The following is a 27,500-nucleotide window of genomic DNA, read 5'->3' as shown; positions in this document are numbered from 1 at the left end:
TGTCTGAACTGATGACGGAGCTGTGTTCAGTCCCAAACAACAACAACACGCCGATACACCATGAGTAAACACCGCTTAACGTTACCACCGCCGTTGTTGTGGTTTCCAAAGCCCACTGTTCCCCTTAGAGACGGGGTTAGAGACGACACTGATACATTTCAGGGGGGAGCTGTGGGAAACCAACCAGGGACCAATCAGAGAGTAGAGTCCAGTGGAGATTGCTATGGCACTGATAGATGGTTGCTATTGGTGTTGCTAGGTGGTTGTTATAGCATCAGAGGTATTTGTTGGGGTGGTCAGAAGTGGTCACTGTCTTATCCCAGGTGGCTGTTAGGGTGATGCTTGGTTGGTGAGGTGTTGATAGGTGGTTGCTATGAGGTGGAATGCTGTTTCAGTGGCAGTACAGTGGAACTGCTGTATAACACATCAGTTGGTACCTGGAAGACAAAACTGGACGACACATAATTCCCTGGAGGAACTCACTATAAGCGTGTTCATGCTTTCTTCTGTGAATTCACTGCTGAGGACGATGCACCTGAAGGACCTCAGTCCTGAGTCGACGGTGAGGGTCAGTTTACTGGACATTGTCAGCAGTCTGTCGTCTCTCTTCGTTATCTCCAGTGTGGCTCTCTCTGTCCAGTTGGCTCCAGTGCTGTCGAACCAGTGAATGCCCCCTGCTGGATATCCACCGCTAGTGCTGCAGTGCAGTTCAGTCCTGCAACCGTCCTGAAGCTGTGTTTGGCTTGAGCTTATGGTTGGATCACTGTATCTGGCTAAAGAGAGATAAATAAACACTCAAACATGGGGAAAGGAAGGGAATTATGATTACAACATGACTTTTTACAAGGTTTATGGTAGCCCAGCAAGCCCACCAACCCACACACTGTGAAACAAGCCCCCAGTCAGTGTTCTGTGCGCTGCCTGAGTCAGAAACACAGGATAAAACGAGTCGTTCTGATTCTGCTCCGCTTCTGACGTCAAGTGCAGAGACTTTAGAATGGCCCCGCCCCCTCGTCTGAGTCTGTCCAATCACAGCGCTGGACCCGTGTTTATGTGAGAGCGCAAAGACGAGGTTAAACTCAGCAAAACAGACACAATGAGCGCAGAGAAATAAGAGCACTGAGTAAAAACGGAGAAGAAAGAGAACAGAGTGAAAACGGCTAAAAACCAGAGCTTCTGCTCCTCGCTCCTCACTGCTGTGCGCTCGGGGTCGGGGTGAACAGCGAGCGGCTCATTATCATTTAAAGGAACAGGTGCTGAAAGCGGACATTCTGAACAGGGGCTGTTTACACAGGGGGAGAACACTGCTACGTTTCATTAAGAAACAGAACTGTGTTTCATTTTAAGTTAAAGATTGTGGTGAAGTTTATTATCAATGATAAAATGATCTTACCTTTAACTCTGAGCTTGAATCTTCCGTCATTTATCATCCCACGGTTGGTCTCGAGCTTGTATTCGTACTCTCCCTCATCAGAGACAGCGGTGTTGGTGAAGAGCAGAGACGGATCAGTTCTAGATACAAGTTGAATTCGAGGATCTCCTTCAAATATATTCTCTCCGCTGTTGATATATACGACTTTATTCATCGGTCCTTTCTTTTTAATAAACACTACTATGATAGTGAGATCTAGATCTTCTCCAGAATGAATTTTGAAAGAGCAGGGGATCTCTGTGATGTTTCCGATGACTCCAACAGCAGGCTGACACTCCAGCTCCAGAAGCTCTGAGGAACGAGACACACACAACACGATAAACACACTGACTTTCACTCTCAGAATATTCCAAATACAGTGAGAAGGAGGAGGTTTGTGATTGAACCAATGGCATAGATTTGCCCATGAATGGGGCACCTATGGACCCTAGACTGGGACCTATAAATCTACCCCCCCCTCCTCCTGGTGCCCTCCTCCCTCCTTTTTGACCCCGTGTGTTACCCACGATGCACCTGAGTCTTGCAGTGATAGACGTTTTTGACTGGAAGGTTTTCCTTCCAGTTTCTGTGCTGCTCACAACCAAACTACAGAGTCTCAGGGGACATCAGGGAAAGGCACAGCCAATCACACGGGCCCTATGTGTTACAGGGAGGTAGGACTCAAGTACAGAACGTGATTTAACCCTTTCTGCACCTCTAGGTTAATGAGATCTTGACAGATCTTTTTTTTTTTTTTGGAAGTGATCAAATGATTGTTGGGGACAATGCAATAATTGCTGGATATTCATGAGGACACGTTACCTCCGTCCACGCTAATTCTACACCCTTGTATTGAACAACATAAAGTTGCAGCTGTAGCTTAATGGTTAGAGAAAAGGGCTTAGGGCTGAAAGGTCATTTGGGGGTGGTGCCAGTGAAGGAACAGCACTGACCTTTTTCTCGGTTGCTCTTGTAGGTTTCGTCACAGTCAGGATGTAACTGATCAGTTATTATTATTGTGTTTGAGGTCATTTCTAAAGTTTCTGTAGAGCAGTGATGATACACAGCCTCATGGGGAGAAGGTTTTGTACGTTCGTGTGTAAATAACAGTATAAAGTGTGTAAAGAAGCCACCGACTGAACAGGGACTCACTCTGAGCTGAACACACCGTCACCAGGAACACAGCCAGGAATCGGAGGACCGCTGAAGCCATGCTCCACTGGAACAGGAGATACACCACTTTCACATTCAGCTTTTACTCTGAAATAAAGCACATTGTACACCCCCTGGATGTGGGGAAATGATGGAATCATTCGTCTCTGAGGATGTTCCTTCAGTTTAATTTTGTAGAAAAAAACAGATCACAGACACGACACAAAACTAAAGACATTTCAAATGGCAACTTTCTGTCTTTAAGAAACACTAAAGAAATCAAGAAAAATAACTGTGGGGGCCACTAACTGATAGATGTTTAGGACAAGCACAGGGAATAAATGATGGAATCACTCAGTTCTGAGGAATAAATGATGGAATCACTCTGCAACTTTTCACTACAATCACTAATCTGCATCAGATTAAAGCTGCTCGTTAGTAAAGGTGCAGGTAAAAGGAGTGATCACACCTTGGATGTGGACATGAATCATGGCTCCAACGCCAGAGACGTGAAATGAAACAAAGGAGAGGGTTATCACACTCCTTAAAGAGGGTAAATCATCACACAGTGCTCCTGTGTCGTGTCTGCGATCTGCTCTTTTTCTACAAAATTAAACTGAAGGAACGTCCTCAGAGACGAGTGACTCCATCATTGTTGCCAAGGGGTGTAATCAGTGTTTATTCTCGTGTTAGCACATTCGCCTCTCAGCGCTGGGATCTTGGGTTCAAGTCCCATCTGGGTGGAGTTTCCATGTTCTCCCCGTGTCTGCATGGGTTTCCTCCGGGGGCTCCGGTTTCCTCCCACAGTCCAAAAACATGGAGGGTAGGTGAATTGGCTTCTCTAATAACTGTCCTGGTGTGTGAGTGAATGAATGTCTGTATGTGTGAGTGAATGTGTGTGTGCGCCAGATTGGCGCTGTGTCCTGGGTGAAATCCTAGTGCCCGATGCAGTCCTCCAGGTGGAGGGTCGTTCCTGGTCGAGAGTACGCTGTGAGCGTTTGGCTGCCGCTTCTCACCAGTGTGTGTGGATTGAGTGTTCTGAGCGTTCTGAGCAGTGTGCGGATTGTAAAGCGTCCTTGGGTGTCTAGAAAGGCGCTATATAAGTGTAAAGATAGATAGATAGATAGACTTCTTTGATAAAACATAGGTAAAGAATCTTAAGATTGAGTTAAGGATTTTAAACATTTCATCGCTCAAAGAACCTTTTGCAGCACATTTATTTTTAAGAGTGCACACACTTATAAAGTAATAGTTCTACAAGGGTTCTTTATTAAAGAATCGGTTCGATACCCATGTTATTTTCGGCGTTCTTATGGGAGAGAGTTTTCTGTAGGAGACTTCCGGTTCCCCATTTTGTTATTGTAACCGTTATTGTAACCGTTATTGTAACCGCTAGTACCCAGTGTGGCAGCAGTGTTTGTGTTTCACGTTTCACAATTAATTTCAGGTATTTCCCAGTTCAGACGGGGTTAAATTACCTGGAGCTCCTGTGTTTTATCTCCGTCCAGATCGGTAATGTCAGGGTCTGTCTCACTGCTCCTCTGAGGAAAATCCTGGGCTGAATTTCTACTGTTCATCACTCAGTGCTCGTCTGATTATATCCTCCATTAAAGTCCCCAATTAATATCTCCCCCAATTAATATCTCCAGAACTGTTCATGTTATTGTTTTAATAATATAATATTATCATTCATTCATTCATTCATTATCTGTAACCCTTATCCAGTTCAGGGTCGCGGTGGGTCCGGAACCTACCTGGAATCATTGGGCGCAAGGCGGGAATACACCCTGTCCTACAGTCCTTCACAGGGCAACACACACACACACACATTCACTCACACACTCACACCTACGGACACTTTTGAGTCTCCAATTCACCTACCAATGTGTGTTTTTGGACTGTGGGAGGAAACCGGAGCACCCGGAGGAAACCCACACAGACACAGAGAGAACACACCACACTCCTCACAGACAGTCACCCGGAGGAAACCCACGCAGACACAGAGAGAACACACCACACTCCTCACAGACAGTCACCCGGAGGAAACCCACGCAGACACAGGGAGAACACACCACACTCCTCACAGACAGTCACCTGGAGGAAACCCACGCAGACACAGAGAGAACACACCACACTCCTCACAGACAGTCACCCGGAGGAAACCCTCGCAGACACAGAGAGAACACACCACACTCCTCACAGACAGTCACCAGGAGGAAACCCACACAGACACAGGAGAACACACCGCACTCCTCACAGACAGTCACCCGGAGGAAACCCACGCAGACACAGAGAGAACACACCACACTCCTCACAGACAGTCACCCGGAGGAAACCCACGCAGACACAGAGAGAACACACCACACTCCTCACAGACAGTCACCCGGAGGAAACCCACGCAGACACAGGGAGAACACACCACACTCCTCACAGACAGTCACCTGGAGGAAACCCACGCAGACACAGGGAGAACACACCACACTCCTCACAGACAGTCACCCGGAGGAAACCCTCGCAGACACAGAGAGAACACACCACACTCCTCACAGACAGTCACCAGGAGGAAACCCACACAGACACAGGAGAACACACCGCACTCCTCACAGACAGTCACCCGGAGGAAACCCACACAGACACAGAGAGAACACACCGCACTCCTCACAGACAGTCACCTGGAGCGGGAATCAAACGCACAGCCTTCAGGTCCCTGGAGCTGTGTGACTGTGACACTAACCTGCACCACCACTGTGCCGCTAATAATATTATTATTATAATTAAATTATTTTAGTTTATTATTATTTTTTTTTTTTTGCGAGTGTGTGTTTAAAAAAAAGCCTTAATGAGAGTGCGCGTGTCCATGGCTCTGGTGGAGATCAAGGCTTTCAGGAATAAGAATAGAGTGGAACAGTAGCTGAGGGACAGTCCTCTCTCTCCCTCTCTCTCCACACTACAACGTTAAAGATTTAAACCGCTCTGCGTGGGACATGTCAGTCCACTTCTTTGAGTTACCCTCCCTCTGAACTCTGAGGATGTGGCTGAGTTTCTCTCCGTGTGGTTTTTATTGAGAACTTTGGCCAACAACTAACACTGGCAACAGGAAGTCCCTCACAGTCAAACAAATAAGAGCCATCACTGAGGGGATAGGACCCTGAAAACCTGAAGAACCTTTTGCATGAATTCGCTGGTTCTTTACATGGTTCTATACAGCACTGTTTAGAGAAGGGTTCCATACGGCACCAAAAAAGGGTTCCTCTATTGTTACAATGTCATGCTTATTACAGTCGAGGAAGCCTTCTCTAAAAGGTGCTGAACAGAACCGACTACAGCACATTCTCCATCCGTCTGAAGAACCCCTTCACAATGCGAAAACCCTTTAATCATTCAACAGGTGTTTAGGGTTCTCTACAGAACCATTTTCTTTACTAAAGGGCCCTTGTAGAAACATCATTTGTAAATGTGTAAGTGTTGGAAGACTGCTGTGAACACACACTTAGCACCGGGGCGGTGTGGAGCTTCTCCAAAAGGACCGGCCTTGTTGGGTCCACACCAGCGACAGGGTCCACTCACAAGATCAGTGTGTGGCCCACGGGTCTGTGTTTCACAGAGTGTCACTCACCTCGGCCCGGTGGTTGTAATCTTGCGGCAGGTCGGTGTAGTGATGTTATTCTCGGGAGCTGGGATGGACAGAGCAGCGGCGCAGTCTGCAGTTTCTCTGAGAGTGACTCATTTTAACCCAGTATTCGCTGCTAGACTCAGACCAACATCCTGTTCCTACAAACCTGAGCGTTACACTGAGACGAACACCACTTCACCACAAACACACACCCATTAGAGTGGGTCATTTCTAACAGCATCAGGAGATTGTTGATGTTAATGTTGTACAATCTGTGTCTAAATTATAGACAAACATTTCTGCTGCTTTAATGTAATGTGATTTAATGCATTTCTAGTTCTGAAAGGAAAACAGTACACACAGACACACACACACACACACACACAAACACACACTGCACAGTCATTAATTCAGTTTTATTGCAGTTCTGTTCTGAGTCACTTCCGTCCGTTCGTTATGTGAAAATCATGGAATTAAACAGAAATGAACAGAGGAACAATGACTGATTAATCCTTTCCTTCAGACCGTTCTCTGTGAGTCAGAGTGAAGACTCTAAAACAACTTGGAGATATCTTGTAGACTCAGAAATCCAGAAGAAGTCCAGAAAGCTGACGCCGCATCATCACTGGTCCCTCTTTACACCCGGGGTCCACTGCTTCTGTGGAAGTCATAAGAGCCACCCGCTGGTTCAGAGCGACTGGTTCTGTTCTGCTGAGTGTGTACATGGCTGATAACTGGTAAACGACTGTGAGTAAGAAGCGACTGTATCTTTTAAGGTGGAGCGGTGTGTGTGAGTAAGAAGCGACTGTATCTTTTAAGGTGGAGCGGTGTGTGTGAGTAAGAAGCGACTGTATCTTTTAAGGTGGAGCGGTGTGTGTGAGTAAGAAGCGACTGTATCTTTTAAGGTGGAGCGGTGTGTGTGAGTAAGAAGCGACTGTATCTTTTAAGGTGGAGCGGTGTGTGTGAGTAAGAAGCGACTGTATCTTTTAAGGTGGAGCGGTGTGTGTGAGTAAGAAGCGACTGTATCTTTTAAGGTGGAGCGGTGTGTTTGAGTAAGAAGCGACTGTATCTTTTAAGGTGGAGCGGTGTGTGTGAGTAAGAAGCGACTGTATCTTTTAAGGTGGAGCGGTGTGTGTGAGTAAGAAGCGACTGTATCTTTTAAGGTGGAGCGGTGTGTGTGAGTAAGAAGCGACTGTATCTTTTAATGTGGAGCGGTGTGTTTGAGTAAGAAGCGACTGTATCTTTTAAGGTGGAGCGGTGTGTTTGAGTAAGAAGCGACTGTATCTTTTAAGGTGGAGCGGTGTGTGTGAGTAAGAAGCGACTGTATCTTTTAAGGTGGAGCGGTGTGTGTGAGTAAGAAGCGACTGTATCTTTTAAGGTGGAGCGGTGTGTTTGAGTAAGAAGCGACTGTATCTTTTAAGGTGGAGCGGTGTGTTTGAGTAAGAAGCGACTGTATCTTTTAAGGTGGAGCGGTGTGTTTGAGTAAGAAGCGACTGTATCTTTTAAGGTGGAGCGGTGTGTGTGAGTAAGAAGCGACTGTATCGTGGAGCGGTGTGTGTGAGTAAGAAGAGACTGTATCTTTTAAGGTGGAGCGGTGTGTTTGAGTAAGAAGCGACTGTATCTTTTAAGGTGGAGCGGTGTGTTTGAGTAAGAAGCGAATGTATCTTTTAATGTGGAGCGGTGTGTTTGAGTAAGAAGCGACTGTATCTTTTAAGGTGGAGTGGTGTGTTTGAGTAAGAAGGGACTGTATCTTTTAAGGTGGAGTGGTGTGTGTGAGTAAGAAGAGACTATCTTTTAATGTGGAGCGGTGTGTGTGAGTAAGAAGAGACTGTATCTTTTAAGGTGGAGCAGTGTGTTTGAGTAAGAAGCGACTGTATCTTTTAAGGTGGAGCAGTGTGTGTGAGTAAGAAGCGACTGTATCTTTTAAGGTGGAGCGGTGTGTGTGAGTAAGAAGAGACTGTATCTTTTAAGGTGGAGCAGTGTGTTTGAGTAAGAAGCGACTGTATCTTTTAAGGTGGAGCGGTGTGTGTGAGTAAGAAGAGACTGTATCTTTTAAGGTGGAGCAGTGTGTTTGAGTAAGAAGCGACTGTATGTAATGTTCTGAATTCTGAATGTAAACAAATGCTTCCCCACAACGGCAGATGTTACCTCTAAGTACTAACAGTTCTGAAGTGGTGACGTGTTGACAGTACTAAAGTTACGGTGGGGTGTAATGAGAGTACTGAAAGTATCCGGGGTTATGAGTTCTGAAGTTATCCGTTGTAGCGGGTGCAGAACCGGACGGTGCAGGATTCTCCAGAGGAGCAGCAGGGACAGGGGTCTCTCCTCTTCAGGTGAAAGGTCTCTTCTGCTTCTTCTGTGAATTCACTGCTGAGGATGATGCATCTGAAGGACCTCAGTCTTGAGTCGACAGTGAGGGTCAGTTTACTGGACATTGTCAGCAGTCTGTCGTCTCTCTTCGTTATCTCCAGTGTGGCTCTCTCTGTCCAGTTGGCTCCAGTGCTGTCGAACCAGTGAATGCCCCCTGCTGGATATCCACCGCTAGTGCTGCAGGACAGTTCAGCTCTGTCTCCGTCTTCCACCTCGTCTGGACTGGAACTCATGGTAGGGGAACCGTACGCCGCTGAACAGAGAGAACACCAGTTACATTTCAGACAGAGATGTTTTGGAGTTTCTGACTGGATGAGGGCTTGGGTCGAGTTTGTACGAAACATTGATTGAGCTCAGGACCAAACATGGACAGCTCCTTGAGGTTACAGCGAGCGAGTTTTTAATGATGTTTCATTCACGTTAGATAATGCTAATTCGGTTTAATCAGCTCAACACACTAGGAGGAGAACACTAAGACTGTGTTCACACTATAAGACCCATTCATCAATTCAGATATATATTGATTTATTTATTTTGCTCAGATGGGATTTGGCGCATCTTGACTGTTCACGTTTATACACATCACCTCCACAAATAACCTACGACACCACTGGGAGACGACTGGGAGACAGATGCGCATCACATTTTGCTCAAGAGGACAGCTAACCCCCTCTTCGACTGGACATGATCAGGACAAGGAGAAAAAAACCCTGCCTGCTTTTACTGCTGCACCAAGAGAGCGGCTCAGCCTCATATATCTCTCTCCACCCTACGTAGTGCACAGTGTAGGTCATAAAATAAGGCTTTCTGCACTTGTACTGTATGTTGAACTCTAAAAACATTTGTATTCGGACATAAGCGTCACATCTTGCGGTTGAACTAGAGCACTGTGTGAGAGGTAGTTTTAGTTTTATAATCTGTGAAGAGCACTCTGTAAGTCCTCTGTCGTTTAGCCGTGCTGATACAGGAAATCCGATCTGACTGTTCACATTTGTGTCACATGCCACAAGTCGGATTTGTATCTGATCTAGCAGCACACACGATAGTGACTCTAATCTGATTGGAACAAAACTCTCACCTCTCACTCTGAGGCTGAAGGTTCCTCCTACGAAGCCGTGGTTGGTCCTGACCGTGTAGTCGTACTCTCCCTCGTCAGAAACCGCTGTGTGAGTGAAGATTAAAGAGGGATCAGAGTTGTTCACGGTTTTAACTCGACTGTCCTCCACCAGCATGTGTCTGACGATCAGGAGGGTGTTTCTTTTCTCTTCTTTCTTGGTTTTTGTCGCGCTGTAGATAACTAACGTCAGATCTTCTCCCGGGGGAAGTCTAAATGAACACGGGATCAGCGTCTCCTCTCCGACTGTTCCAACTGTCGGCTCACACTGCACCAGATCTGTTTAAAGAGACGGTACAGCACTTTAAAGGTGCAGTCAAGCATTTTTACCACCATCAAGAAGTAGAAAGAGAAAATGAATTCAGCTCCTGAATAAACCAGTTTTAGACCAGAATTCCTGACATGTCCAGGCCACTAGGTGTCAGTTTAACAGCTGCTTTATTTCAGCTTTGACTTGAATAATTAGTGAGTATTCTTTACCGTCAGCTGTGCTGTGAATCACATGAACACCAAGAACACAATACAGAATGAAATAGCTAGCTCAGAAACACACGGATGAAAACATCGCAGCGAGGAACAGGAGATTCACCCACACCATTTTTCACTGAATAAGAAAAAGAGGAATGAAACGGATCACAGCTAAAAGTCACTCTCTAAAAATCAGCAAAATTAGGACAGTTTCAGAATTCGTTTTCTCCAGTGAAGGTGTGGTCACTCCGAGTGAAGGACTAACTACAGGAAGAGTCCCAGGAGAAAAAAGAGAGAGAGAAAACGATAGAGATCGACTGAGCAGGGAAAAAAGACCAAAAGAAAGAGAGAAATACAGAGACTGGGTTTTGAAGATGAACAGAAAGGAAATGAAAGATGAGAGAATGAAGCTTCAAAGAATTACGACCTGAATATGATCCGATCAAACTGAGCTGAGCAGGAATTTACAGGAAAATATTATCTAAGAACGAAGAACACCACCAAGACAAAGAGAAAATAAAGAGAACAGAGAAGAATGAAAGAGAAGGAGAAAAGGGAGCGCAGTGGATTAGGAACTGAATATATTCAAAGAAGATGGAAGATGAAGTAAAAGAGAGGGAGTGGAGGATGATGATGTGTGGAGAAAATGGAGCAGAGGAGATAGGGATGAGAAGATGGAGCAGAAGAGAAGTTTGAGCAGAGGAGATAGAGCTGAGAAGATTGAGCAGAGGAGATGGAGATTGAGGAGATGTAGTGGAGAAAAAAATGAGCAGAGAAGAGGTAGTGGAGAAAAGGAGCAGAGGACATGGAGATGAGGAGATGTAGTGGAGAAAAAGGAGCAGAGTAGCTGAAATGAGGAGATGTAGTGGAGAAAAGGGAGCAGAGGAGCTGGAAATGAGGAGATGTAGTGGAGAAGAAGAAGATGGAGCTGAGATGGAGATGGAGCTCGCTCCCTGATATGAGCAGAAAGAGAGGTATTCAGAAGGTCCAGGAGTTCTGAGGAAGAGTAAGAGGTCTGGACTCACCTGTGGAGAGAGCAGGGCTCGGAGCTGAACTGAGGGTGACATGTGGTTGACGTGGGGCTGAGTTTGACCTGGTTCCGACAAAATCTTGAAGGTCATGTTGATAACTGCATCAGGTTCAAACCGCAGCTTATCACAGGTCAGGAAGAGGTCAGCACCCCGACACCTCCACGTGCAGAAACATCCATCAGATCCACACAGCCACGACATTAAAAGCACTGCGGGGTGAAGTGATAACACTGATGATGTGGTTAGAGCAGAGATTCCACACGTCACTGAGGTCATTAGTGCATCAGAGAATATGATTAAATTGTGCTGATGTTCTTTAAAATATAAAATTATATCCTCCATCTTCTCCACTTCATCTCCTCTGCTCTCCCTGTGTCTGTGTGGGTTTCCTCCGGGTGACTGTCTGTGAGGAGTGTGGTGTGTTCTCTGTGTCTGCGTGGGTTTCCTCCGGGTGACTGTCTGTGAGGAGTGTGGTGTGTTCTCCCTGTGTCTGCGTGGGTTTCCTCCGGGTGACTGTCTGTGAGGAGTGTGGTGTGTTCTCTCTGTGTCTGCGTGGGTTTCCTCCGGGTGACTGTCTGTGAGGAGTGTGGTATGTTCTCTCTGTGTCTGCGTGGGTTTCCTCCGGTTTCCTCCCACGCTCCAAAAACACGTTGGTAGGTGGATTGGAGACTCAAAAGTGTCCGTAGGTGTGAGTGTGTGAGTGAATGTGTGAGTGTGTGTCGCCCTGTGAAGGACTGGCGCCCCCTCCAGGGTGTGTTTCTGCCCAGTGATTCCAGGTAGACTCCGGACCCACCGCCGCCCTGAACTGGATAAGGCTTACAGACAATGAATGAATGAATGAATGAATATAATATTAATTACATATTAGTAGTGATTTAATTTTCAAAAGAACACAAGTACAGATCTATTTCAGCACACTTTAAGTACACCATTATTCAGAAGTATTTTTCACAGAACACCCTTCCAGTGCTCCACAGAGCAGTGCTGAGGAGGTTATACCCCTCTAGGCCTCGCTTGGCATGAAGCTTGGTGACCTCAGGATCATGGGCAGCTACTCTGATGCATCTCCTTTTGTTTTATGCTTGTCTTTAGAGATTAGGAACAATATACACCTTAAAATACCTACGTTCACTGGTTATAAAAGTGTTTACAACTTCTGGACATCCACAGAACACAGTTCCACCGTTCCACAGTCTCCAGTGCTCCGCTAGATCACACTCGGCCTTGAGCCTCGCTCCAGAGCGTCACACCACACTTCGGTTCAGGTTTTACTTCTAATGGGCGCAGATTAAAGTAGCAGTGTGTGTGTGTGTGTGTTCACAGCTGGCTCCAGACGACGCGTGGAGGTGTCCTCACTGTAAGAAGCTGCAGCAGGGTGTGTTAAAGCTGAGTCTCTGGACTCTGCCGGACATCCTGATCCTGCACCTGAAGCGGTTCCGGCAGGTGGGCGACCGCAGGAACAAACTCTCCACCCTGATCACCTTCCCCCACACTGGGCTGGACATGACGCCCCATGTGGCCAAACGCAGTCACAGCACCCAGGGCCTCGAGCCCTGGCATCACAGCTGGACACACACACCCTCGGACGTCCTGTACGACCTCTACGCTGTGTGTAACCACCACGGGGGGCTGCACGGTGGACACTACACAGGTAAACACACAATAAAATACAATCATTGCTCTCTCCAGTGGAAGTGAATGGAACCAGACGTCTCCTCGTCTCCAACACACACCCAGTGTTTTACTTCCTCTCCTCCTCCAGCAGCTCCTCCACCGTCTACAGAGTCTCTGTGGAGTGATGATGATGATGATGATGATGATGGAGGACAGTGTGTGTCCCTCACAGCGTCCTGTACGCCCCTCTCCACCAGGACTGGGTTTAAACACCACCCCCTTCTCCACACTACACTCAGAATTCAGCCCCGTGTCCCCCACTGTCCCCCACCGTCGACTGTCCCCCACCGTCCACTGTCCCCCACCGTCTACTGTCCCCCACCGACTACTGTCCCCCACCGTCCACTTTCCCCCACCGTCCACTGTCCCCCACCGTCTACTGTCCCCACCGTCCACTGTCCCCCACCGTCTACAGTCCCCCACTGTCCCCCACCGACCACTGTCCCCCACCGTCTACTGTCCACAGTCCCCCACCGTCTACTGTCCCCCACCGTCCACAGTCCCCCACCGTCTACTGTCCTCACTTTCTGTGAGGGGCTTTTAGAGGAGGACGTCTTCCATTTACCTCCACTGTCCTGACTGTGTGAGTTTCTCTGTAACAGAACGTGTGTGTGTGTGTGTGTGTAGCGTACTGTAGGAACTCTGTGGACGGTCAGTGGTACAGTTATGATGACAGCAGTGTGGACCTGGTTCTCGAGGAGGAAATCTGCACAAAAGGAGCGTATATTCTGTTCTACCAGCGCAGGAACGCCATCCCACCATGGTCAGCTAACAGCTCCGTCAGGGGTGAGGACACCACACAACACACACTAACACACACACTCACATCAGAGAGTACCAGTAAAACCCCCCCAGCACTGCTGTCTCCTCTGACATGTGTGTGTGTGTGTGTGTGTGTGTGTGTGTGTGTGTGTATGTTTACTGTACTCTGAGAACGCACCTGAATCAGGTGAAGTCAGAAAGCCAGTATAGGGTTAAATTCCAGTTCAAGTGTGAGTGTGTTCACTGTGCTGAATTAACCCCCGCAGGGTCCATCAGCTCCTCGGTGTCGGAGCACTGGCTGATGCGCATGAACGGAGACAGTAAAAGAGGGAGCATGGTCTCTCGAGCATCCACCATCCTCTCCATCCCAGACTCCCCTGTCTCACCTGTCTCACCTGTCTCACCCACCTTACCTGTCTTCCCAGAGGAGCCTCTGAAGGACGACCGCGGTAAGTTACCATCTCCTAAACCTCCAAACAGATTGTGATGGTGATCAGGTTTTGATCAGTTTGATGAATACCATTCTACCCCTTGACCCCTTGGAGAGTGGGGTGGGCGGAGTGTGAGGGCGACCTGTGTCTTCAAACTGAGTCATGCTCCAAACGGAGGGTTATGACGCCTAGTGAATCAGCGGAGAGACGCTGCGCAGTGCCCAAAGACACCCACAGGGGTCAGTGTTTCCTCCTTTAAACTCTATGACCCCAGTGTATTCTCTGAGTTTAATGTAGTTTCAGTGGATTATGGCCTTTACTTCAGAACGAGCAGAAAACAGCACGAGGAGCAGCTGAGGTCTCGGGAGTTAGCTGTAAATTTACAGTTCCACCTTAAATGATGAAGCAATTACATTGATTTAAGGTGGAACTGTGGTGTGAACAGAACTCTGTAGAATGAGAATCTGAGCTGAGCTCCATGTCACAGAAGAGTGAGGAGAGGGGGGTAATCTCTGATTGTGGAACTCTTCTGAAGGAGAATGAGGCTCTAAATGTAACTAAAGTCCAGCAGCTCCTCTGATATCACTGCAGACTGGTGCAGAGCTGCTACAGAGCGGCGCTAGTCACCTGGGAATGAAGCGCTGCTCTGTTTTATTTGTGTTCTGATGAAGTATCAGGGTGTTGAAGGGTTGTCTCGTGTCGTGGGGGGAGATTTAACCGCTGCGCCCTGTAACTCAGCTCCAATGAGGATTAGAGGTGAAAATAAGAATTGAGATTCACGTTTTCTTTTCTGTTCCGTTGTGAAACAACACAGTTTTCTCTGTTTCAGCTTCTCTGGGAGGGTTCGAGGTGAGGCCATTTATCCGAGGCCTTCAGGGACGGAGCGTGAGCATGAGGAGCCCAGCAAAACCCAAAGAGAAAATCAGTAAACTCTTTCCTCTCAGATGGTCGTTCAATTCCAAAGACAGACGCAGACCGGCCCCAGAGCCTGCCCCTACTGCCCCCAACGTCTCCACTGACTCTAATCCCCCCTCTGACGCACCAGTCCAGTTGGTGGAGTACTTAGAGTCGGGCAGAAGGCCTCGGTTAATGAAGGACCCCATCGCTGCTCTGCTGAGCTCAACTTCCAATAAGGAAAGTGTAGAGAGATTAAAAGCCCCAGAGGGTCAAAAAGCAGCAGGTCAAAAGGTTCCAGAGGGTCAGAGAGGCTCAGAGGGTCAGAAAGAAGATGCCAAAAAAGATCCAGATGGTCAAAGAGCAGAGGCTAAAAAAGCCCCATGGGGTAAAAAACCTCCAGAGGGTAAAAAAGCAGAAGCCAAAAAAGCCCCAGATGCTCAAATAATTCTCCACAGTTCTCCACAAGTGGCTGAAGGACAGCAAAGGGAGTCCAGGACTAACCCAGGGCAGAGAAGTGGACAAAAAGATGATGGCACCCTGACTCGAAGAAGCACCAGGAGGTCCAAACAAGATCAAGAGCGACCCCAGAACCCAGAGATCCTGAGGAGCTCCAGCTCTGGAGGAACGCTCCTGAGGAGAAGCAGGACCACGGCTGGAGAGAGGTTCCTGGAGGAAGAGACGGAGAGGAGGAGAGATGAACTAAGGCCTCAGGACGGGGTCATGGCCTTTCTGAAGGGCGGCTTTGTGAAGAGGGACCCGGGACGAGGAGCTGGGGACGGAGAACTGCTGGAGAACAGCGTTCCAGGAGAAAGAAGCATCTCAAGACTCTCCCTGCCGTCCAGAAGTGGAGTAAACAACAGCATTCGGACACAACAAGATCACGGGGTGGACATCAAACGCTCTCAGAGTTCCTCCAACATTCCTCGCAGGAGCGGAGAGAGCCAGCAGAGGGCGATGTCACTGCAGAGGAATGGTGTTCCTGGGAGAATCTCCAGTTCGGAAAAGAACTCCTTAAAGAGATCGCAGACCCGGTACAGCAGCAGCTCCACGCTGGGCCGCAGGAGACCGGTACCAGAGTCCAGCTTCTAAACAACACACTGCAGTAAGAGGTTTCAGATCTGAGATTATGACAAATGGACAGACATATCTAATCTAATCTACTCTACTCTGTGGTCCCCAGCACTGAGCCAGGAGTCCCTCTGCCCCACCTCTGTCCTGCTCTAACCCCCGAGGACCTCAGGACAGTTCAGAGCTGAGCTTATGGTGCTTTTCTACGTCATGGAACCTACTTCACTCTGATTGTCCATGTTCTCGTATGGTTCCAACAGAGCCGAGTCGGTTCTGACTGTGAGGTGTAAACCCTCCAGAGACCTGTCAATCATCAGGAAACACAGAGCTCCAGCCGCGTGTGAAATCTCTGAAGTTACAGCAGCGTTCACATTGGTTTTTATCCGACTCTCAGCAGCAGCTCGTAACGTTCCCCCGAGGGGTTTCTGAAGAGGGGCAGACGCTCCTTGGGTCGGTGTCTGAGGAAAATCTCCAGCGAAAACTGCTCTGTGAGGAACTGGGGGCGGAGCCGGGTTCAGTCCAAACACCAACAACACGCCACACACCGAGTGAACAGCCCCTGACTCTACCTCTGCGCTGCTGTGATGTTTAAAGCCCGCGGCTCCTGTTAGAGACTGGGTTTGTGACGTCACCGGCTCCGTTTGGTGGGGAGCTGTGGGAGTGGGAAAGAGAAAGAGCTGAAAGAGACTCGAGCCGATCCCATGCAGTGGAAAAGCTCCATTAGTGGAAAAGCCCTGCATTGTTCAGTCAGGGTAAATCCCTTGGTGCTGTACCCAGGTCACCTCTGGAGAGACCCCAAAAAAGTAGAACTTATCGTTTTAAAAAGAAGTCCCAACACCGCAGCGGTTTAGTTCCTCAGTGCGTCACAGAGCTCCGCGAGACACTCCACCGTCACTGCATTAAAGTCAGACCACACCAGGCTTCAAATGAACAAAGCCCAGGCCGTTCCCAGTCGTATCTTTCAGCTGGAAACCGACACCACGTTAAACATTAACACTATAACTTTTAGTTAGAGAACAGAGTTAGTGTAGAGTTCCTGATACAGTCATTAAATGAGGAGCTTTTAGAGGAGGACGTCTGGTTCCATTCACCTCCACTGTCCACTGCTCAGAGTCTGGACATCCCTGTAGAACCAGAACCTGCTTCATCACTGTGTTTATACGTTATAAGGGGTGTGTGTGTGAGAGACAGAGAGAGACAGAGAGAGAGGGTGTGAGAGAGACAGAGAGGGTGTGAGAGACAGAGAGAAACAGAGAGAGAGAGGATGAGAGAGGGTGTGAGAGAGACAGAGAGGGTGTGAGAGACAGAGAGAAACAGAGAGAGAGAGGGTGAGAGAGAGAGAGACAGAGAGATAGAGAGAGAGTGAGACAGAGAGATAGAGAGAGAGAGACAGAGAGACTGAGAGAGGGTGAGAGATAGAGAGAGAGAGAGACAGAGGGTGAGATGGAGAGAGAGAGAGAGACAGAGGGTGAGAGATAGAGAGAGAGGGCGAGAGACAGAGAGATAGAGAGAGACAGAGAGATAGAGAGAGAGTGAGACAGAGAGATAGAGAGAGAGAGACAGAGAGACTGAGAGAGGGTGAGAGATAGAGAGAGAGAGAGACAGAGGGTGAGATGGAGAGAGAGAGAGAGACAGAGGGTGAGAGATAGAGAGAGAGGGCGAGAGACAGAGAGATAGAGAGAGAGAGAGAGAGAGAGAGAGAGAGAGAAGGGTTGGCACAGTGTGAAGCTGCTAGATCCACACAGAACTTATGCAGATGTTTTATTTAGACGTTAACCATTGATTTAAATGTTTTGGAAACTCAGACGCTCTGAACCCAAGCTGTTTTATCAGAACTCTTCACTGAAGCCCTGAGAGAAGACGCTCACAGTCTGGAGAAGCTTTAAACACTGAGGTCTTATCATCAAACTAATCATTTACACCCTGCAGTCGCCCCGGTGCAATAAAAGTCCTCAACACTGACCGCAGTAAAAGTCCTGGTCCAGTCTGAGCTCTTTAAACTCCTTTAGCCCTGAGAGAGTGAGCTGTGGTTAGGGGAACGTTCTCAGGGCGTCCAGCATCTCTCAGCTCAGGAACCGAAGTGTGGACCCCCGGTTCTGTTTCTGGACCCCCCTGCTGTGCTCAGTGCAGTACTCGGCTGAAGAACCAGCTAAAAACTGCACAGTAAACAACGTTCCGACCAATGACTCGCTTTAAAAAACCAACGCAATAATGATCCACACACTTCTCTCTGTGTTAATGATGTCACTTTTTGTTTCTATGCTAATGATGTAACAGAGTTGCCTTATTATTGTCTTATTGGCTTCCTACAAAGTAAAAGTTCAGAAAACGAAACATGCTAACGGTGCTAACAGTGGAATAAAGGGGTCTGTAACCAACTGTTTATGCAAATGATGCAAACCTGATCATTCCAACCGGCTTCCTTTCTTTGTTAGCCATGTTAGCATTGTCATCAGCGCTAATCCTTTAACTGCACTGGATTGTTTTTGTTTGTTTTTTTTGTTTGTTTTTTTGTTTACCTTTTTTTACTTGCAATGTTGATAAACATTCACTCATTCATTGTCTGTAACCGCTCATCCAGTTCAGGGTTGTTGATAACAACAAGGTCTCACACCTATTCGTGACATAGTCGCATATTTTCGACATTTTATGCGACAATATCACGATCATAAGTGAATGGGTAATTACCATAGAAACCATATCAGTGCCCGTGTTATACGACAGTAACACGACAACTCTTCCTCATTACGATGTCATTACCATCCATTAATACCACAGTCTTATTTTTATTTACGGAAAATATAACGTTACTAAGTCATTATTCGCTAAAATATCGAAGTAAATAACGTCTAGAGAAATGTCCTTTTCAGTGTTAACCTTTTGAAAATTAGTCAAAATAACGTTAAGTGAAATAAATGTTCTCGTTAGAGTTAAAGCTAAAGTAGGACACCAATAATAAACATCGCTCAGGAGAAATATTATAATAAAATACTTTATGCCTTTGTTGGAATAAGAACCTATGATCTGTAATTCGCTTTATGCCTTTTTCTATGTTAAATGAGTGATGACTGTAATGAGGAGGAGTTTCCTGTTGCTGTCACGTACTGTTTCTATGGTAACTACCCATTCACTTACGATATACGAAATATGCGACTATGTCAGGAATAGGTGTGAGACTGAGTTGTTGATAAACATCCACATGTTTTTAGAAAAAAACGTCCTGGCACCGAACATGTTTTTTTAGTTGTTCTTGAAATATTATCATTAGGACTTAGGACCGATAAAAAATAATATCTGTTGAACTATGATATATATATATTATAAAACCACACAGAATTATTTGTGGTTTAATGAAATATTACATGTATTTTTCCGATGATTTGATGTTAAAATAGTCTTGGTGTTAAACAGCGGATGTGTTCTAAGAGAGAATTGTGAATGTTTTTATTGATTTAATCTTGAGGTTACTGTAATTAATGAGGTTTCCACAGGCACCACGCAGAAGGATTGATGTTTTTAACTGGAACCTAGTTATTATCATTAATTATGTATAGATTTCACAAACCAATGACTGTGTTAACAATTAGATTTAAACCTCAGTCTGATAAGAGCATGACAGGATCAATACTGATATCATCACTGTAAAATCAATCAATACATCGGTCCACCTTTGGTAATTCATAGAGAGTTTACAATGTGTCAGAGGCTGGTTACAAAAACTGATTATCGATAATGACATAACGTCAGTATCAGTCAATAATATCGAGAGCCAATATATCGGTCAGCCACCAGGAGCTTTAACACCAACACAGACTGTGTTTCAGAGGAAAATGAAGGCAGTGTTTTTAATGTAATGTGAATATTTTGAGTTTATTGATGATTTAATGGACGTCTTCCACTGGTTTCCACTGTTTGATGTTGATCACAAATCTGAAGACATTATTGATAACAAATGTAAAATTACCTCTCTCCTGACATCAGACATGAGACATATTTATTAAAGGGTTTAACACACACACACACGGCCAAGGCACAGCTCACACACTCCACACACACACACACACACACACACACACACACACACGGCCAAGAGACAGCTCACACACACACACACACACACACACACACACACACACACACACGGCCAAGACACAGCTCACACACTCCACACACACACACACACGGCCAAGAGACAGCTCACACACACACACACACACACACACACACACACACACACACAGCCAAGACACACACACACACACACACACACGGCCAAGACACAGCTCACACACTCCACACACACACACACACGGCCAAGAGACAGCTCACACACACACACACACACACACACACACACACGGCCAAGAGACAGCTCACACACACACACACACACACACACACACGGCCAAGACACAGCTCACACACTCCACACATACACACACAAACACACACGGCCAAGACACAGCTCACACACTCCACACACACACACACACGGCCAAGAGACAGCTCACACACTACACACACACACACACACACACACACGGCCAAGAGACAGCTCACACACTCCACACAAACACACACACGGCCAAGAGACAGCTCACACACTACACACACACACACACACACACGGCCAAGAGACAGCTCACACACTCCACACACAGGAGTATTTTGTAGTTCTACAGTTAGAGACTGTAGTCTGTGTTGCTCTGCATACTTCGTTTGCCCCTTTCTCACTGCTCTTTGATGTTCAGGACCCACAGGACCCCACGGAGCAGGGGACAGTTCTTTGGCTGAGTGCTTGTCTTAACTCAAGGGCATTGTTTTCCTTTTCTCACGTTTGTTATTTGTTTTTAAGCTCCTCTCTTTTTTAAACATGAAGGACTTTTAGTGTTTTGTTTTTCCCTGGATTTGTGTTTTATATCAGTTTTGTGAGAGTTTTATAAAAGGTTTGTAAAAATGATTTTAGAATAAATACAGTCTGGTGATTATTTTTAAATCAAAGCCAAAATTATGTCCAGATCAGTTTTATATTTATATTAATGTGTGTGTATGTGTCGTCACAGTCAGAATACAACCTCAGCATTTTCTGGGTTCAAGAACAAAGCAGGGGTTTTCCTTCTCCTTCTTCTTTTTCTTCTTCTTTTCTTCTTCTTCTTCTTCTCATTCTCCTGTAAAACTCGTGGGGAAGAGACTGTAGGTCGTACAGACACCTGGAGGGTAGATGTAGTTTGTGTGCACCTCAGTGAGCCACAGAAATGACACTGATTGGCCTCATGGTGGCGCTATAGTGAAGCACAATACATCGATGTCTGTACGCCTTACTCTCACTGACGTAGAAACCAAACTCTTCCTCAGGTCAGACCCTACGAAAAAGCCTCAAGAGCCTACAAGCTCCGCCCACTTAGACGTTGTGATAATTTACAAAATCACACATTTTTGAGCGCGAACTAGTCCCTGGATTTTATTTTATTTTTTACGTAATTTAAATATCCAGTTTTCCATTTACACCACGTGCTCATTAATCCATTATTACATTCAATCTCAATCACCTTCATCCCTTCTCTTCTCCAACCTGGAGATACGAGGTCTTGTTCTAACAGTGACAATACATCATTGTTCCTCAATCCTGTGAATTAAGTATTTATTCCTGTTTTTTAAGAGCTTTAAGGAGTGGAAGGGGTTGGTATTTTTTATTCAGAGCAGGTTGAACACTATTGGTTTATTGATTTATTTCAGGATCGTGATCAATAAACACACTTTATCAGTCACGCTGGTTCCTCTGTGGATTGTTTAACGAATGATGACTTGGAATAGACTCAGTGTCTGATGAATTATTTTATTTTTGTAAATCTCTATTAAACACAGTCTTTACCCACAGTGCACTCTGTCTCTGTCTCTTTTTATTCTTGAGCTACTTGCGGCGCAGCAGGACGTAGAGGGGGGTGGAGGGTGACCCCCAGCTGAACCAGCTGATGATATGAAGTTCAAAGAGATGATGGATAAAGCAGAGTAAAGACCAGGAGTGTCCAGTAAACGCTGAATAAACGTCACCACACTTAATGTTAAATTAGTGAATCATTAGTCTACATCATGCCCATATAAGGAGTTCCAGGTCTGAGCTCAGGGATCTGAAAGATAGAGAGTAGAGAAATCAATGGAGAAAAGAGAGAAAGAGAGTTACACTAATTCAAACTGAGCTCCTCTATTCACACAATATCGACACCATGGGGCAGGACAGAGGAAAAACAAGACAACTGTCGTTTTACTTTTTAAAAATGCTAAGTTCCTGTCTGTTTCTGACTGTCTGTGAGGAGTGTGGTGTGTTCTCCCTGTGTCTGTGTGGGTTTCCTCCGGGTGACTGTCTGTGAGGAGTGTGGTGTGTTCAAACCGCAGTTTATCACAGGTCAGGAAGAGGTCAGCACCCCGACAGCTCCACGTGCAGAAACATCCATCAGATCCACACAGCCACGACATTAAAAGCACTGCGGGGTGAAGTGATAACACTGATGATGTGCTTAGAGCTGAGATTCCACACGTCACTGAGGTCATTAGTGCATCAGAGAATATGATTAAATTGTGCTGATGTTCTTTAAAATATAAAATAATATCCTCCATCTTCTCCACTCCATCTCCTCTGCCCTCCTGTGTCTGTGTGGGTTTCCTCCGGGTGACTGTCTGTGAGGAGTGTGGTGTGTTCTCTCTGTGTCTGCGTGGGTTTCCTCCGGGTGACTGTCTGTGAGGAGTGTGGTGTGTTCTCCCTGCGTCTGCGTGGGTTTCCTCCGGGTGACTGTCTGTGAGGAGTGTGGTGTGTTCTCCCTGTGTCTGCGTGGGTTTCCTCCGGGTGACTGTCTGTGAGGAGTGTGGTGTGTTCTCCCTGTGTCTGTGTGGGTTTCCTCCGGGTGACTGTCTGTGAGGAGTGTGGTGTGTGAGTGTGTGTGTCGCCCTGTGAAGCATTGGCGCCCTCTCCAGGGTGTGTTCCTGCCTTGTGCCCAGTGATTCAGGGTAGGTTCCAGACCCACGGCTGCCCTGAACTGGATAAGGGTTACAGACAATGAATGAAGGAAATATTCAATTTGCTGCTCACCTGTGGCTGGAAAGCCCCACCACTGAGCTCACGGGATTGGTTCCTTAGTTGTGTGATGTATGAAACCCTGTCTGTCTGAATCTGTGTTTCTGAGTCTAACAAGGCTAAACCTGGTGTAAACGCTACACCACGATACCAGACCATTACAGCTGATTTAAACCAAACAATGTTTATAACTAGTCTATAACTAATGTAGTGTTATTAATTATGTCACTGTGTTATTAGCGTTCAGCTGGTGTGTGGGGGAGAGGAGGGTTAGATGTGTGTGAGGTGTTAGACATGTTTTGGGGGTGTGTCTTTGATGATGTATATCACAATAAACATCAGAATCATTTTAAAATAATTTATAAAATATCTTTTAAAAAGAAAACCCTTAATACACATTTTTAATGAATAAATATCATTCATCCTTTAACGATTTTTTTAAAGTGTGTGCGCTACTGAAGTGTTCTTACTGTGTTTCCACACTCACCGCCAGATGGCGCCCTTCTCCTGCTTCTCAATAAACCTCTCTGTTCCTGTCACTTTGAGAAATAAAGAAAACACAAATAAATATTTACATATTAATGAAGTGCCTGTCTCCTGTGTGTCTTACTACAGCTTTAATTTGACCTTTAATTGTCTGTTATCTTTATTCATGATTAAACTTTATGTTTGAACCAATACATTATTCATAAAGCTACAGTTTAATGACACGATCAAAGCAGTGTCCAGTTCAGAGTTTAGCCCATGTTTCAGCAGGGCTCTGTGTGTCAGGTACAGGAGAGATCCACCCATGACTCAGACATTCTCCCTACTGTGTCCCATAGGAGCTCAACCTGGGCTCATCAGTGTGACCCAGGTGTGCTACCTGTATCTGATACAGCCCCGTGTTTAACCCTTCTCTCCCATCTGGTCCCATCTCTCACCCTGATTGATTGATTGATTGATTGATGGGCCCCACAAGTGTGTGGATAGTTGGGTGGAATAGTTGAGATGTAACATTAGAATTCAGATTTCTTTTCAGTGACGGTGAATGGAACCAGGCGTCTTTAGTGTCGTCTCAGGACTTTTATAAGAGATGATGATGATGGTGATGATGATGATGATGATGATGATGATGATGATGATGGACAGACGTTCTTTGCTTGAATCCAAGACATTTCAGATTCATTCAGATCTCATAAACATTCCCAAAACTATCGTGAAAGCCGATTCTACTCAGTTTCCTGTAATTATTTCCGGTTCTGGACGCCTGGTTCCTATAAGCGCCACTGTCGCCGAATATAAATCGCTTTGGTTCTCACAAACGCAGCATCTCAGGACAAAACCACGTGGTTGACAACGTTTACGTCACAGCCTGTGATTTCTGGAGAACTTTGTGAAAATGGGTGGAGTGCCCCTTTACGGTTCTATTGGTCTGAGTGTTAATGGGGGTGGAGTAATCTCGGTTTCTGGAGCTGTGGTCTTGCGTTCTCCCCTCTCTGCTGTTCTCTTGGTTCTCTTGGTTCTACCAGAGATCCCTTTCCGTTTTTTTGTTATTTCTGAACGTAGAAAGTGCTCAAAAGGCGGTTGTGGAGAATCGCATCTGATGATATTAGTATTGATCACTGATTGGAGGCTTCGGCTGGACAAAGGCTGTTGAACCCTCAGGGATTTTATTGTGTGTGGAGAACATAGAGCCCAAAAAAGGTGAGTTCTTTGTGTGGTTCTGTGTTATTTCTGGGTTCTTCGTGGCTCTAGAACATCATACAATTCGACGGTGAAAGTGTTTTCCTTTTTCGCCTGGTACCTCTTTGGAATTTTTCGCTCCACCTTAAACGGCGCCGCTGTAACGTCCTGGTGCCTGACGCCTGACTGTAACTGCAGCAGAGTTTAAGGTGGAAATTAAAATTCCAATATGATTTAAACGAAAATGGGACAATTCGCCGTTTCCTCTGTTAGATTTGGTTTTATTTATAGTTTACGTGCTTTTTCTAAATAAAATATTAACAATTATTCATCGTAGTGTTTCCTCTAAAAATGTGTTTAAGATTTATTCTTGTATAAGTAACTCAAATAATGTAAAATATAATATAAATAGCTCTATTTCCATAGAAACGGAACAGTAAATTCAGAATTTTAAAAAAGACCCAGTTTAAAGGCGTATTCAATGAAATTACCAATGTTTCTGTGTATTTTGAAGTGAAAGTAAGTTCTGAAGAGGAGTTGAAACGCATTTGTATAAATCTCTTAATAAATTTAAATGGTATATTATAACATAAAATGTCCTAAGAGGGCCCAGAGTCTCGTATTTTCAGACAGAAATAACTCTTACAGTGATTTAAAGGTGCGCTAAGAGGTTTCACCAGAGTGACTGTCTGTTATTGTAGTTCATCTACTTAGCCACCAGATGTCCTGCATCTCCAGTTCTGACTAGTGCCGTAGTCCTGATGTAACAGGTTTAGCAGCTAGTGTTGACTTACGCTGTGACGGACGGGTGTCCCTCATTCTCCAGACCCCTGTGACCCACTCGAGATGAAGTGGCTGCGGAAATGAACACTCTACAGTTTTACAGCCATTTTGTTGCTTGTCCAGAAGTGGACCACTGTTTTGTTCTGTCTTCACACAAAGTGGGCGGGGTTAGCGGAGGTGTGTCAGAGCGATGCAGTCCCCAGGGACACACTGCGGTCCTCTCTGATGCTAATGTGCTGTGTGTGTTTACTCTCAGGAGAAAAGGTTATTTATAAAAGCTAATTAAACTATTTATTTGTCAAGTCGAGCAGAGAGCATTGTGGGAGGACAGACGCAGCCTCGGAGATGGAGGCCATCGCGAAGTACGACTTTAACGCCACAGCAGAGGACGAGCTGAGCTTCAGACGTGGAGAGACGTTGAAGGTATGGACATGTCATGGTCACACTCTGCTGCTCCTTCAATTGAATTTATTTAACCTTTAAAGACCTTGTTCTTGGCCAGTAACAGGAGATACGACAAAAGCAGTGTAAAATATGTCTTTAAACGGTTAAAATACCAGGCAGTGTTCCGAGCGTGTTGAGTTTGATGAACGGAGGTTAGTGTTCTCCTCTGAGCGTGTTGAGTCTGATGAACGGAGGTTAGTGTTCTCCTCTGAGCGTGTTGAGTCTGATGAACAGAGGTTAGTGCTCTCCTCCGAGCGTGTTGAGTCTGATGAACAGAGGTTAGTGCTCTCCTCTGAGTGTGTTGAGTCTGATGAACAGAGGTTAGTGCTCTCCTCTGAGTGTGTTGAGTCTGATGAACAGAGGTTAGTGTTCTCCTCCGAGCGTGTTGAGTCTGATGAACAGAGGTTAGTGCTCTCCTCCGAGCGTGTTGAGTCTGATGAACAGAGGTTAGTGTTCTCCTCTGAGCGTGTTGAGTCTGATGAACAGAGGTTAGTGTTCTCCTCTGAGCGTGTTGAGTCTGATGAACAGAGGTTAGTGTTCTCCTCCGAGCGTGTTGAGTCTGATGAACAGAGGTTAGTGTTCTCCTCCGAGCGTGTTGAGTCTGATGAACAGAGGTTACTGTTCTCCTCCGAGCGTGTTGAGTCTGATGAACAGAGGTTAGTGTTCTCCTCTGAGCGTGTTGAGTCTGATGAACAGAGGTTAGTGTTCTCTTCTGAGCGTGTTGAGTCTGATGAACAGAGGTTAGTGTTCTCTTCTGAGCGTGTTGAGTCTGATGAACAGAGGTTAGCGTTCTCCTCTGAGCGTGTTGAGTCTGATGAACAGAGGTTAGTGTTCTCTTCTGAGCGTGTTGAGTCTGATGAACAGAGGTTAGTGTTCTCCTCTGAGCGTGTTGAGTCTGATGAACAGAGGTTAGTGTTCTCTTCTGAGCGTGTTGAGTCTGATGAACAGAGGTTAGTGTTCTCCTCTGAGCGTGTTGAGTCTGATGAACAGAGGTTAGTGTTCTCCTCTGAGCGTGTTGAGTCTGATGAACAGAGGTTAGTGTTCTCCTCTGAGCGTGTTGAGTCTGATGAACAGAGGTTAGTGTTCTCCTCTGAGCGTGTTGAGTCTGATGAACAGAGGTTAGTGTTCTCTTCTGAGCGTGTTGAGTCTGATGAACAGAGGTTAGTGTTCTCCTCTGAGCGTGTTGAGTCTGATGAACAGAGGTTAGTGTTCTCTTCTGAGCGTGTTGAGTCTGATGAACAGAGGTTAGCGTTCTCCTCCGAGCGTGTTGAGTCTGATGAACAGAGGTTAGTGTTCTCCTCTGAGCGTGTTGAGTCTGATGAACAGAGGTTAGTGTTCTCCTCTGAGCGTGTTGAGTCTGATGAACAGAGGTTAGTGTTCTCCTCTGAGCGTGTTGAGTCTGATGAACAGAGGTTAGTGTTCTCCTCCGAGCGTGTTGAGTCTGATGAACAGAGGTCAGTGTTCTCCTCTGAGCGTGTTGAGTCTGATGAACAGAGGTTAGTGTTCTCCTCTGAGCGTGTTGAGTCTGATGAACAGAGGTTAGTGTTC

At 46.1% G+C, this 27,500-nt stretch overlaps 3 protein-coding genes across 3 annotated transcripts in view; 2 read left to right on the top strand and 1 right to left on the bottom strand.

Moving 5' to 3' along the window:
- Nucleotides 1-6,427: 6,427 nt before the first annotated feature.
- LOC136691538 (cell adhesion molecule 2-like) lies at nucleotides 6,428-11,249 on the bottom strand. The gene is made up of 4 exons (XM_066664095.1): nucleotides 11,154-11,249; nucleotides 9,625-9,928; nucleotides 8,399-8,799; nucleotides 6,428-6,515 (listed from the first exon to the last, which is right to left on the bottom strand). Exons 1-3 carry the CDS (start codon nucleotides 11,247-11,249, stop codon nucleotides 8,429-8,431), a joined length of 771 nt encoding a protein of 256 aa, XP_066520192.1. The 3' UTR covers nucleotides 6,428-6,515; nucleotides 8,399-8,428.
- Nucleotides 11,248-17,224, top strand: LOC136691537 (ubiquitin carboxyl-terminal hydrolase 43-like). Its single transcript, XM_066664094.1, has 5 exons — nucleotides 11,248-11,289; nucleotides 12,483-12,810; nucleotides 13,461-13,619; nucleotides 13,862-14,044; nucleotides 14,856-17,224. Exons 1-5 carry the CDS (start codon nucleotides 11,248-11,250, stop codon nucleotides 16,010-16,012), a joined length of 1,869 nt encoding a protein of 622 aa, XP_066520191.1. The 3' UTR covers nucleotides 16,013-17,224.
- Nucleotides 17,225-24,484: 7,260 nt separating this feature from the next.
- Nucleotides 24,485-27,500, top strand: part of grb2a (growth factor receptor-bound protein 2a) — a 15,934-nt gene continuing 12,918 nt past the window's right edge. The window contains exons 1-2 of the mRNA XM_066665924.1: nucleotides 24,485-24,746; nucleotides 25,812-25,931. Of these exons, the coding sequence (XP_066522021.1) occupies nucleotides 25,854-25,931 (78 nt within the window). The 5' untranslated portion in view covers nucleotides 24,485-24,746; nucleotides 25,812-25,853. The remainder of the gene's footprint in view (nucleotides 24,747-25,811; nucleotides 25,932-27,500) is intronic.

This window comes from Hoplias malabaricus, chromosome 3 (assembly GCF_029633855.1).
Source record: "Hoplias malabaricus isolate fHopMal1 chromosome 3, fHopMal1.hap1, whole genome shotgun sequence".
Taxonomy (NCBI): Eukaryota; Metazoa; Chordata; class Actinopteri; order Characiformes; family Erythrinidae; genus Hoplias; species Hoplias malabaricus.
The sequence above is the reverse complement of the archived record's forward strand: the minus strand, read 5'-3'. Positions and strand labels throughout refer to the sequence as shown.

Excerpts from the sequence above, each read along its gene's own strand:
- LOC136691537 (XM_066664094.1), top strand. The coding sequence starts at position 11,248 with ATGTTGATAACTGCATCAGGTTCAAACCGCAGCTTATCACAG. Across the intron at positions 12,811-13,460 it reads GCACGGTGGACACTACACAG|CGTACTGTAGGAACTCTGTG; the intron begins GTAAACACACAA and ends GTGTGTGTGTAG. Across the intron at positions 13,620-13,861 it reads AGCTAACAGCTCCGTCAGGG|GGTCCATCAGCTCCTCGGTG; the intron begins GTGAGGACACCA and ends TAACCCCCGCAG.
- LOC136691538 (XM_066664095.1), bottom strand. The coding sequence starts at position 11,249 with ATGACCTTCAAGATTTTGTCGGAACCAGGTCAAACTCAGCCCCACGTC. Across the intron at positions 9,929-11,153 it reads GAGCCCTGCTCTCTCCACAG|TGTGAGCCGACAGTTGGAAC; the intron begins GTGAGTCCAGAC and ends GATCTGGTGCAG. Across the intron at positions 8,800-9,624 it reads CTTCAGCCTCAGAGTGAGAG|CGGCGTACGGTTCCCCTACC; the intron begins GTGAGAGTTTTG and ends CTCTCTGTTCAG.